This window comes from Acinonyx jubatus, chromosome X (genome assembly GCF_027475565.1).
Source record: "Acinonyx jubatus isolate Ajub_Pintada_27869175 chromosome X, VMU_Ajub_asm_v1.0, whole genome shotgun sequence".
NCBI classification, from domain to species: domain Eukaryota; kingdom Metazoa; phylum Chordata; class Mammalia; order Carnivora; family Felidae; genus Acinonyx; species Acinonyx jubatus.
In genome coordinates this window covers 105,633,368-105,646,868 of record NC_069389.1, presented here as the reverse complement: position 1 = coordinate 105,646,868, position 13,501 = coordinate 105,633,368, and the positions used below count along the sequence as shown (strand labels likewise).

General features: G+C 38.7%; 2 protein-coding genes across 2 annotated transcripts; both read right to left on the bottom strand.

The window, feature by feature from the left end:
- Positions 1–599: 599 nt before the first annotated feature.
- Positions 600–1,909, bottom strand: LOC113597623 (BCL2/adenovirus E1B 19 kDa protein-interacting protein 3-like). The gene has a single exon (XM_053201953.1). It carries the CDS (start codon positions 1,832–1,834, stop codon positions 1,175–1,177), a length of 660 nt encoding a protein of 219 aa, XP_053057928.1. The 5' UTR covers positions 1,835–1,909; the 3' UTR covers positions 600–1,174.
- An 842-nt stretch (positions 1,910–2,751) lies between these two features.
- LOC106981559 (olfactory receptor 13H1-like) lies at positions 2,752–12,512 on the bottom strand. The gene is made up of 4 exons (XM_053201659.1): positions 12,467–12,512; positions 10,390–10,576; positions 3,042–3,661; positions 2,752–2,867 (listed from the first exon to the last, which is right to left on the bottom strand). Exons 1-4 carry the CDS (start codon positions 12,510–12,512, stop codon positions 2,752–2,754), a joined length of 969 nt encoding a protein of 322 aa, XP_053057634.1.
- Positions 12,513–13,501: the final 989 nt, after the last annotated feature.

Sequence of the window (13,501 nt, the reverse complement as noted above, 5' to 3'; positions counted from 1 at the left end):
GTATAGGTTATCAATTATACACACACACACACACACACACACACACACACACACACCCCACAATGATCAACCTTCAGAAAGTAAAGAGAAAGGCTAAGGGTAGAAGATAATGTGACCAGATAACCATCTACCTAAGAAAAGAGTGTGGGAAGAACGAAAATTTTAGAAACAAGACATAACCACCTCCTCAATGTGCTATGACAGAAAAATTCCAGAGTCAAAGTTAAGATGAGAAAAAGAATCAACAAATTACCATAATACAAAGTGAACAATACATGTTAATTGCCAATAATAGAAAGTGCATATGGCATCTTATTAAATGGGGAAGAAAGAAAAATAATCACAATCTTGGACTTGAAGATGCTTGGGTAGAACAGAAATGCTAAAGCTCATGAATGTGTATGAGAAGTGGGAGTAGAAATGACCAGAGGGTCGCTAAGGCACATCATGGAAGAGAAGGCAGAGAAATAGGAGAAGGCAAAAGAATAACAATTTCAGTTTAGATGTTTTTGTAAGAAATTGATATGATAGAAGTTTAATATTTGTAGAAGCAATGTTCATTGAGAAAAGATTTATTAATATGTATAACATGCAAACGATTTTTTTTGTTTAAAATAATTTTTTATTGCCCAGGATATTTTTTTTTGTGTCTTGTTTTTTTTGGTTGTTTGTTTTCTTTTTTAATAACTATAAATTCAAGCTTAGGGAAGCTTGCCTTTGTCTTGAAAAAAACAAAACAACAAAGCTGTCATATCATTTGCTAACCTGATCTCATTTGAAGAGAGAGATGGTAGTTATCTTGCAAGAGCAAAATTTATACCACGAATGATGCAGGTCTAAGTCTGGTAGCACTAAAAGGAGACGATAGCATTGTTGACAAAATTATAATCTGCTGGTGGCATTTGCGGAAAAGAAGCCCTTGCAAATTTCTAAATAACAGTAAACTCTGTTAGGAAATTCTAAAGTGTCTTACAGACCAAAAAGGGTATGAGGTTAGTAAAATGCCTCAACAGAGTTTGAATAAAATACTGGATTTGAGAGTTACTGGAACTTGGATATGTAAAAATAGGGTGGTAGGTTGGGTCATGCTTACAATGGTCTCAAGTTCAAATAAACTATTGTGACAATACACCACTTCACAGGTCACACGCTTGTCCAGGGGCTTTTCTTTCCTTCAGTAGGTGCTGGCAGAAGGTGTGCTCAGTCGCTTTCCAATATAGATGCCTAGCCCCAAAGCCAAAACATGAGAGAGGAAGAGAGACGGAATGAACACTTTAAGAAATTCTGCGGAGAAGATACCCCCTTTCTTCATGGCCCCGTTTTTCCTCATGCTTAAGGAAACGGAGCGTTTGGGGTGTCTGAAGTGGAACTCCTTAGGTGGAATGTTTTCGGGTCTACTGGACCAGTCAGACACCCAGTCTACACTTTTCTTCAAAGCATCAACTTCTTTCTCTCCTTCTGCAACCTCTTCTTCTGACTGAGAGCTATGGTCCCTGCTGGTGTGCATCTCCACATCAAACATAATCTGCCCATCTTCTTGTGGGGAAGGGCTGTCACAGTGAGAACTGGCTCTTGAACTACTCTGTCCTGATTTGTGTTGTGCGTCCAAAAGAATCTTTTCCATGTCTCCATTGTGGATAGAGGATGAGGAAGGTACGTGTTCTAGCCCCTCATTTTTCCCATTGCCATTATCATTGCCATTGCTGCTGTTCATAGGGAGCTCCACCCAGGAACTGTTGAGGCCGGCTGTTGGGGCTAACGGCTGTTCACCCTCTTCGCAGTTGTTGTTGTTGTTGTGGGGGGGCGGCGGCTGTTCTACTAAATGAGACGACATTGTCGGGTGGCTGGAAGACCCGCGGCCGAAGCAGGACCGTCTCTGGTTCTCGGGCAGCAACACAACAAGCCGAGTCCCCCATGCAAACTATTTTAAAACAAGAAATTATAAGTATAAATTAGAATAATTTATTTAAAAACACTTTTTAAGCGATAAAGTGCTTTATACATACAAAAGATACTTCTTGCTATGAGAAGTTATCACCTAAATGTGGGAATTAAGGGATTATTTGTCCATTAGGTTCAAATTGGGGTAGACACCTATAAAATATACAATGGTTGTATAATCAGTGTGCTATATATGAATTTTATCCTTGTGTGGCAAGTACAAAGATGGTTGGTCACAAAAAACTGGCTCTTTATACCTCAGAAAAGAACCTGTCCCTGATAGACTACTACAGCTGTAGCATCCATCTTTACCTATCTCTTACTATTATTCTCTCTCTGAGCTATTTTGGGCACATTCATGGCTTTAGGTCACAATGTGACTTGACAAAATGTTACCATTTATGGTAAACTTGATAATGAGTGTGTCTAGTAGGGACCTAGTAGAATGTTCAGTAAGATTTTTACTGTTGTTTGTTTAAAAAATTCTTTTGATCTTTATTTATGTTTGAGTGAAAGAGAGAGGGAGGGAGAGAGAGACACACACACACAATGAGAGTGGGGGAGGGGCAGAGAGAGAAGGAGAGGCAGAATCCGGAGCAGGATCCAGGCTCTGAGCTGTCAGCACAGAGCCCGACGCGGGGCTCAAATTCACAAACTGCGAGATCATGAACCGAGCCGAAGTTGGACGCTCAACCAACTGAGCCACCCAGTTGCCCCGTTGTTGTTTGTTTTAAAAAAAAAAAAATTGAAATTTTACAGACTGAGTTCTCATTGTTTTTCCTGCACATTGAAGAGATTTAAAGAGAGCCATTAGGATTTTTCATTTCCTTTGGCTAACTTCCTCAGTGTACCTCTTACACCCTTGTTTCTTAGGGTGTAAGTGAGGGGAATTAACATGGGACTAACTGCTCCATAAAATATTGAGAAGTCGTGGTCCCTGAGTTCGAGCCCCACATCGGGCTCTGTGCTGACAGCTCAGAGCCTGGAGCCTGTTTCAGATTCTGTGTCTCCCTCTCTCTGCCCCTCCGCCGTTCATGCTCTGTCTCTCTCTGTCTCAAAAATAAATAAACGTTAAAAAAAATTTAAAAAAAATATTGAGACGAATTTGTCCTCTTCCTGAGATTTCTTTGAGGTTTCAGGTACATGTAGATGGCTACCATTAAATATGTTGACCACAGTTAGATAAGGTCCACAGATGAAGAAAGATTTGAGGCTGGCCTCTACAGAATGGATCCTCAGCACGATAACCACAATGTGGAAGTAGGAAATAAGGATGATAGTGAAAGGCAAGGTCAATATGAACACACTGATAACCAGACCCAGAATCAGACTGACAGGAGTGTCTGAGCAGATGAGCTTCAGCGGGGCCTGGATCTCACAGGTAAAATGGCTGATGGCATTCTGTCCATAATAACAAGCAGGAATTGCAATGAATGGTAAGACTGCTACTAAGAATGCACTTGCCCAGGTTCCCAAGGCCAACTGTACGCAAACTTCATTATTCATAATGGTGGTGTAATGCAGGGGATTGGAGATTGTAACAAACCTGTCATAAACCATGACAGCATGGAAGAGACATTCTGTCATCCCTGGAAAGAGGGATGTGGTCATCTGGGCATAACAGCTGGTATAGAAAATAATGGGGAAGTCCCTGAAGCATTGGGCCAAGACATATGGTTCCCAGCTGGTGGAGTAACAGATATCAAGGAAGGATAAATTACTGAGGAAAAAAATACATGGGGATATGAAGTTGAGAATCCCATCACACTACAACAATAAAGTTATTTCCAAACATTGTGACCAGGTAGAAAAACAGCAGTCCCAACAAGGGAGCCTGGGTTTGAGGTTATTGGAAAAATTTAACGAGGATGAATTCAGTCACCTCAGAGGCATTGTCTGTCTTTAGACTGCCCATTTAGTCATCTCAAGTACTGGGAAAGTTAAAATGTAATGTAACCTATATTAGGAAATAAGAGGAATAGCATCTCAGTAGCGTGTTAGAGTTCATGCTCTAGACTTCAGATTAATTGTTATGTGTCATTTGTTTTACTGAGTTAGACTCAGCTGCTCAAGTATCCAATGATGAAAATACAGGTTCTCTTCGTTTTCCTATCTTATGGAACCTTGTGAGGTTAAGTTGTTTGGACTGTGTTAGATCCCCATTAGAGGTACTTACACTTGATCAAGTAAGACCGTCATTAACATTGAGTTAAACAGAATTATTTCTTTCATAAAGGGTCATAGCTAGATGACTGCCTTTATTCTTGACCAGAAAAAAAGAGGCAAGTATCTACATCTCCCCACCAAAAATGCACATTTATAGACAGCTTTATTTAAGTTGGCTCACTGATTAACAAATAATTTTTAACTTTAAGCTCGATGATATAATTGTGAATGCTTGAAATGCTTATTTGCTTTTCAACTCTTTTTTTTTTTTGCTTCTTACATGTCATATTAAAACCACATATGGATGGTAAATTAGAAAGTGTATATGTAGCTAAAGCAATCACTCAAGTCAATGGAAAAACAACACCAGCCAAAATGACATGAAATAAATGAAGCAACTTGTGGATTTACTAAAACATCACTCTTTGTTCAATTGTTCTGACATATATCTTCAATGACAGAAGCTTACTATGTTCAGATACTACCATCTCCGTATAATACAAACAAGAGCTTAAAGGGTGATGGGAAGATTGTATTAGATAAAAGGATTTTATGAAGACAATCGTTACTGGAAATTTGGAAGAGAGATAAGTCAAATTTTGGAATGCATGTTTCCAGAAGTGTGAAAGAAAGAAAGAAAGAAAGAAAGAAAGAAAGAAAGAAAGAAAGAAAGAAAGAACAAACAAGAAAGAAAGAAAGGAACTGAGAGAGGGAGGGAGGAAGGAAGGAAAAGACAGAGCCTTGTCAGTTTTGTGAGATTTCAGTAGGGAGTGAAACAGATGACCCATTGAAATCTATTTTGGCTGTAGGATTTTCTTATTTAGACACAGAATCAAATCTCTCCATACTGTATTGTTGTATTAGTGCTGCATATAATTGGGTAATTCTTCATACCCAAAAAGCAGAATGTCAAAATACAGAAAGAAAGTGAGGGAGTCAGTGGAATCTAAGCCTAAATTGTGGTTCAGCCACTAATAAGCTGCACAATCTTGAGAAAGTCAGTTTCCTTATATATTTAGTGGGAATATCACCTGGTTTCTTGCAGGATTGTTCTAAGAATTAGATAAGATTATGTCTATAGAGAACCTAGCACAGTGCCAGGCACAATTATTAGCTACATAAGATACATTAGCTCCATTCCCAGTTTCACATCCCATGTAGACCTTTCCTTCTGCTTGAATTTCATCCTTGTAAACATGTGCCAAAATGTCATTTCATCCCACCTTTACTTGCGATATTATCACATTATTAGAAACAATACCATCTGAAGTTTTAGGTTTGAGTAACAACTAAAGAAAGTTTGACTGTGTAAGTCATTAAAATTTGTTCCTGATGGTAGGCGGGAAAGACACATAAAAAGATGAAAATTACTCACTGACTTAGGGCTGGAGGGCAGCAACAGAGAAGTGCACCTCATTCATAACAGAAGCATTTTGCAGTTGGCAACACCCCCACAAATGACTAATCTCCAAGAAGAAATTTGATTCCTTCAACTGCGAGGAAAAGAAGTTTAATACAAGCAGCTGTGGTAATAAATCTTCCTATCAGTTGTGGTTATAAGGCTGGAAAATCTTGAGTTAACTGTGCTGGTGAATCATGCACATTTATTTCTACTTGTTAAATGTATTTTTCTTTTATTTACACAGAGAAGTCTTGTAATGAGGCTACCATGAAAGGTTGGTGTCCAAAAAACAATAAAGAAATTCATTGTCTAGCATACATAATAATAATATAGTTCATGCCAGTTCATGACATGCAATTTTTCTTTGCCTGCACAAATATGAAAATGAAATTTCTTCTTAAAGTGTCCAAAATTCTGTTACTTTGTTCCAAGCCACAGAAAAATAAATTGAGGAGATGTCCTTTCTGAATACATCTAGATATTTTTTTAAAATATTGGTGTTTGCCAAAAATGTATAGTGTACTTACAGACCAAAAATATTTAAGTAGCGTTAAAAGAAGGCACAATTCAAATGCAAGAAGGAACCTTGGAAATTTGGATAATCTTGTGGTGGTTTTAAATTCATGACCTCAGTCTTGAAGAATAGTTTCCACTTTTGGGATTTAGGAGGTATCCTTGTCTAATACAAATAGAGAGAGAAGACAAAGGAGGAAGAAGTTTCTGCTATATTTAGCTCATTAAAATAATGGTCACTTTCCTCCTAATCTGGTTTATGAGAATTTCAGTGACCATTCCATATAGCAGTGATTTTGGTCACTGAATATAGTGGTGTTGGGGAACCATAGCCAGTCTTCCTCAAAGAGAAACTTCATTCTCTCTGAGCAGTTCATCATTAATTTATTTTCTTTTCTGATAGCAAGTTAAATGTTCAGGTAGTGCTATGAAGAATTTATATTGAGGAATTTTGGAGAACAAGATGTACAACGTAGGATGATTGCATAACTTTTGTGTTTGCCGGGTTCTGCAAATGATAACGCTATGTTGGTCAATCCAGTTCTCTTTCAAGTATGATTGTGGGATAACAGAGGTTAGGTAAAGTTTTATTTTTATTTAGTTTTTTTTTTTTAACTCTAAGAATTTAGACCCCATATCATGGAAGTAAGGCTGAGTGTACATTTTGGAGTTTGTAAGCCCCTGGATTTAGTGACCATATCTGAGTTGCTTCTGTTTTCTCTGGCATTTCCTTGCACAGAGGAAAGTCTTGAAAAATGCTGAAATAAAAGCTTTTGACGTCACTTTGACTAAATGGATTCTTCCATTCAGGTATTTTTATATTGCATTTAATGATACTCTTTGGGGCCATCTGGCCCTGAATATCTTTTTTCCCCTGAATTTGTACTTGTCAATTTCTTGGTACAAAAAAAAATATTGTGTTGACTGACAGAACTGTAGAAAGACGACAGGAGAGGGGACTTTCAGACAGATATTCACTTCTTACTGGGCATTTGTGGGTCACTCCTTCCATAGAGGGTTGATGGTAAGGTTCTGCCTATGTGAGATACTCATTCCTCAAGATTCTATTCTAGGGACTTTCTCACCCCCAAATATTAAAAAAAACATATTAAACCTGGGTGGAAATCCATAGAATATGAAAGAGAATAAGATGAAGAACATTTGCAGGAGCATACAAATTGGGAGAAATTGCTGTGCCATCCATAAAATATTTCACAGAGGACATGGTTGATGCTTCCCTAATTAAGATTACAGAACTGGCATTAGAGGCAAGCTACAGTAGGAATGGAAGGCTTCAGCTGTCCAGGCATCTGATAGAAGTCTCATTCCTCTGAAAGCAGAGCCTCTGATAAATTTGGGATTTGCCTTAGTGACAATTTCATTTCTCAGAAGGTTAAAGAAGCATTGAGGGGAAATGATGCTATGGACTTAATTATGATGGAATGGACCAGAATCTTGGGAGAAAATAACCATATACTTTAGGAGTCCATAATAGAAAGAAATTCCATGGCCAATGTTTCTAAAAGAGAAGTTGGCTGTGGGGACATAGATACATTTTCTCTGAATCTTTTAATTTCAAATTTCTTAAAGTCTCTGATGATAGTTTGACCAGAGACAGATAATCACAAGAGATTTAAGATGAAAACAGACTTTTTTCATGTTAAGTACACAGCACAGAGCATGCAAGTGGCACAGACGCAGCTCTTCTGGGTGTAGACAATACTTATCTAGCAATCTCATAAGGCCTAATTGACAGCAACTTTCTTGCCTTATAACCGGAGTCTACTAGACCCAAACCCTATAGCATACTGATCTGTGTGGCCTACTCTGAAAGTTTACTAGGTAACTGAATTTTACTTATCTTGTGGACATTTTTTCCTCAGAGCTTTTTGGTGTGTACATGGGAGGATTCAATCGAGGCTTCGTGGTCATCCAGAATAATTCATTCATTTATCCATTCAACACATATTTATTGATTTCTTACTGTGTGTCAGTTCTGTTCTATTTGCTGAGGATGTAGCAATGAACAAAAGAGACAAGACTTCCCTTCTTATTTAACTTCTAATCTGTGGGGATGAGACAGAAAACAAGTAACAAATAAAGTAATTCAGATAGTAATAACTGTTAAGATGAAAGTAAAAGAGGATGATATGAAAGAGCAGTGGAACAAGATTGTTATTATGGATATTTGCTTTTGAGGAAAGTGATGTTTGAGTGGGGACCAAAATGACACAAAGTAACTATGTGAAAATTTAGGGGAAGAGAGAATATGGGAGAGGGAACAGTAAGTGTAATAAGACTAAGGCAAAAACAAGTATAACTATTTGCTGGATAGGAGGTAAGTGTAGCGAAGCTCAGTGTAGGGTGACCAATCATCCTGGTTTGTCCTGGACTTTCTCAATGTTACCACTGAAAGTCTAATTCATGTCCCATGAAATTCTTCAATTCCTGTGTAAGATTTAGGATTACCGCAGAAACTCATTAGTGATAACAACCTCACAGAATGTATTCTCCAAGTTAACCATGGTCCTTCTATCTCAATTCAGATGATATAGTTTGTTCTAAGACCTTTCAATTACAAACCCAGATCTACTCCTGATTTTTTTTTTCCAGTGTCCTCTTGAAGAGTCGTCCTTTGAACCATAAACCCTTCTGAAATCATGGATTGACCAGTGTCCATCATGGAGAAACTACAAACTGTGGCAGCATTCTTATACTAAGTGATCCTAGGATGGCCAGTTATTTTTTTAGTAGTATGTTTAGCAAGGAAGTAAGGCCCCTAAACCTTGATTTTTCCACAGAAACTACTCTCAAAACAATTATATCACTTCTTGTGACTGCACAACTGGTTTTCTTTTAACCTCAAGGCTCAGCTTTACCATTTGCTAACCAGTTCTTCATCTTGTTCAGTTTGGCCCAGAGTTCCCTTCCACTGAGGTCCTTTTGAATGCTAATTCTGGTATCCAAAACTTCACCTAAGTACTTCTTACTTTTTTGTATCACCCAAAAATTAGCACATTTGCCCTCTGGGATTTTACCAAAGTCATTTGATAAAAGTGTTGAACACAGCAGGGTCCTTGGCATGTCACTGGAGACATCCTTGCAACATAGCATTAATCCCTTAATCAATATGTTAGGAGAAATTTGGGTAGAAATTAAATCTTAAAATTTCAACCCTACTACGTTACCCATGATTTGGGATATCACATGTAATAATGAGGCCAAAATATTGCTTGAAGATAAAGTTTCTCTCACTTGCTCTTGCAGATTACTGGCAATAAAAATGATAATACTGGAAATGTGGCTAGAATAGGTAAACAACACTAGGTACACCTAGAAGGGAGAGAAAGAGCCCTCGATGCTGGTTCACAGAGCTTACCCTTTGGGAAAGACCAGAAGAGGAGGGGGCTTGAGGAGAAATGAAGAGTTAAATGTCTTAGCTTGTTATTAAAGGTTTTTGTACTAATGCTACAGCCATAGAAAATATATAAACAAATGGGTGTTATTGTCTTCCAATAAAACTACAATTAAAAAAAACATGTAGTGGGCCAAGTTTGATGGCTGGGCTGTAATTTGCCAGCTTCAATTTTAGATGATTCAGAATCACCTTTATAGAAATATCCTCATCCATGTATATTTTAATCCGAGTGCACAGTTTCCCCCCACCACCCTTATCTCCTCTGTTAAGTTCTTCCATTTCTGAGCTTCAGAAATAGGTTGGGGTCTCCTTAGCTGCTGTTTTGTCCTGATTTCCTTTCAGGTTTACTTCTTCCAACCATTCTCTTTTATGATCTGAAACAGGGACTGGTTACCTTTTTTTTTTTTTTGTAATCAGTCATGTAAAGGAGATTTTAGATTTTGTAGGCCGTAGGTCTCTGTTGCAACTGGACTGCTTTTGACCCACATGCTATAGTTTGCCAATTGCTGATGTAGATGGGATGCTAATTATTCTTGAAATCATGTCCTCTAGCCTGCACACCACCTTGCATTTGCTTTTTGCATTATACTAATTGGGAACTACCCAGCCCAATGTTATTCCATTGTTATTCCTGTACCCAGTACAGGTCACTGCAAACAGTGGTTCCTTATGCATACACAGGTCTTGTGTCCTGCTTCTAACAGCACTCCTCCGTGATACCCTGTGTCCTCTGAATCCTTCCAAGAACTGAGGCCTAGAAACAGCCTGTTGATCTGGCACTCCCCAATCTCAGAGTTCTGTAGAAGGCTGCTTTTAAGCCTGCTGGTTTTCATATGCCCTGCCCCTGGAGTGAAATTTCTGCCAATTTAATTATGAGGTGATGGCAATTAGCGGGAATTAGCACCCATCATGTAAAAGTTCAGGTCCTTTCAGTGAATCCAACTCATACCCGGACACATTGACAACCATTTGCCAAAACAGTCTAATCTCCTCTTGCAGCAGAGGTGATGAGACTCCCTGGGTGACCAAAGGCACTGCCGGCAACAGGCACTTGGTAAGAGCCATGACTGAGAGGAGAAACTCAGGAGTAGGACGAGGGATCCCTGCAAGATGATCGGTGCAAATGACTGCTTTGTCTAAAAGGAGGAAACCAAGTAGGCATATTCATTGTTCATGTCCCGCTTGAATTTAGATTGACAGCTACATTTTTTAAAATGCACAGAATTCTTATTTCACCCAAAGTTTAGATTAATTAGAACATGAAATTCTATAGGAATAGACAGAAAAAGACAAATACTTTATTATCTCACTTATATGTGGAACCTAAAAAAAATTAAACTCATAGAACCAGAAAGTAGAACCATGGTTACTAGCAGGTGGTGGGTGGGGGAAATGGGGATATGTTGGTCAAAGGGTACAAATTTCCACTCATAAGATGAATATGTTCTGGGGACCTAATGTACAGTGTGGTGATTATGGTTAATAATACTATGTATATATTTGAAAGTTGATAATAGAGTAAGATCTTAAATGTTCCCACTGCAAAAAAGAAATGGTAATTAGGTGACACAAGGGAGATGTTAGCTAATGCTATAGTGGTAATCATTTTGCAGTATATAAGTGTATAAAATCATCAAATTGCAGACCATAAATTTAGACCATGTGGTAGGTCAGTTATATCTCAATAGAGCTTGGAAATTATAAATAAATCCACATCTTCCTCAAATCTTAATTCAAAGAACAACTTAGTCTAAAAGTGCTGAGGCCAAATTTCTTGTCCTGGTTTTGCTAGAATATGCTGAACTTTAGGTTCCTCTTCTATAAAGCAAATGGATCTCACTATGGACAATTATTGTTCCTAATCAACATTTTCTCCAATCAGTAGAGAAAACATGGAAGCCATAGAAAACCATGGGTAACTGAACAAAACCACAGAGAATTCCACTGTTTAGTTGTGACCGTTAACAGAATTTGGGCTCTTTCCCTGTTCCTATGCTATTTTCATAGTCATGATGTCAGCTATACAAAATGTGAACTGCTTTCCCACTCAAGCATTTTCTCATGGCACTAAACAATTGTTCAGGACTCTTCTAGCTCTATGATTTCAGGTATGTTTAGTTTCTTATGGTCAATATAAAGTCCATAAAAAATCATGGTGAATATTTAATTTTTTTTCCAATAAGCAAGTTAACATAAAGCTTTTCATGGAAACTAAATGGAATAACTGTAATAATAAATTATTGGTAAACTTATAAGGAATTATTAAAATCCTTTATTTATACTTGTTGGCCCTCGATTCGACTGTAGCCTAACGAGCAGTCCAGCATGGTAATTTAAAGAACAGATTATACCATTTCTTTCTCCTCCAGGAGAAGCAAGTGATCCATAAGACTAGAAGTTAGCTGTTATGAAAATTACTGGAGATGAATACAATGTTTAGAAAACATTAACTCTGAGTTAAGTTTAGAGTCTAATTTTAGCACCTGTCAAAATAATGAAACAATATTGCTATGTAAGATAGCACGATGGCTGACTTTGGGAATGAATTATGGCAGGCTTTATGTGACAATAAAACAGTACTGAGAAATCAATAAAGCAACATTGGAAATTTGGAGCTTGGCCAAATATTGAACAACATCTACATACGAGGCATTGGCTCTAGGCACATAGCATCTAAGGACAACAAAAGTACTGTTATTGCTTGTAGAAACTCACAGTCGAGTGATGAGATGAGGGGTAATATTTTGAGACAGCTGTCTTTAAGGTGAGGTGCAGAGTAGTAAGTGTCCTGGCAGACAGGTACTTGAGGGGTTATAGGAGTTTCTTTCTTCTGTTGACATGAAAGAATCCTTGGGCTGAATGAACAGTATCACATATGAACACATATGCTTTCCTTTCATTTAGCAGAGCCCTGAAGTTAATTCCAAATGTAACTCAAAAGCAGCAACTTTACTAAATGGGGAGAGGAACACTCCCAAAGTCCAATTATTAGAAAAGGTCAGGGACAGAGGTGGAATCACACCTACCAGGGGACACAGTATCAAAGGTTTCAAAGTTGCAAAGGGAAACCATTTCAAAGCCTCCAGGATTAGGTCCCAGAGAGGCAATTAGAAGGCCGTTCACATGAAAGAGTTCAGAAGTATTTACAGGAACATGCCCAAGAGAAGGAGTTTATTTCCAGACTACTAACACTAAAGTTGCTTTCCTCCTTAATTAAGTCTCTAGAACTTTGGAAACAAAATATTTCATTACCTTCCTGGCATGGCCTTAAATGGCATGGGAATCCAACATTTTCATCTCAGTGCTACCAAGTGCCGGGATAATAGGCCAAGCAAATCTGCAGCAGTCACCTGGGTGATTCTAAATATCTGGATGGTTGACAAAAAGTTTAATCTGATGTCCACATCATTACCTCAAGGTAACATAGTCTGACTCCTCAGGTAGAACTCTGGTTCCCTTTTCTTATGCCCACACTTATCCTTCGGTGTTTTACCTATCTGTTTGCTTCTGTATCTCCCCCACGGGGCCTAATTTTAGGAAGAAAGACACTGTGTCCTTGCTCCCAGTTGTTTCCACAGTGCCTAGCGCAGTGTTTGGAGCATTACTGCACACTCAGTAAATATTAGTCAGATGAAAACACTAGGACAACACTAAGTGGATACGGTAACGCTAAGGTAAGGCAGTGGAGAGAGAGCTCTGCCAAGGGTCAGCCGATTCCTTGGAGATTTGCCTACGTAGGTGGCACCATAGCTAGAGCTGCCCCCCTGTGTAAGGACTCTTTCTGTATTTCAGTTGACGATGACCAGGAACGATGGGGCTGGGGAAGCCAGCTGGATTGATATGCTGATACCATTTTCAGACCCGAACGAGGACCTTGGAGCCCATGTGGTGCCACTCCCACATTTTAAACATGGAGAAACTGGGGCACAGAAGGCAACAGCTGCTGTCCCTGAGGCACTAGCTAGCAGAGGACCCTCTCACACCCGTGCCTCCAGACATGGTCAGTGCTCTTCCCTCTGCAATCAGCTGCCTCTCCTAAAGCCTGAAGGTCAACAGCCAGC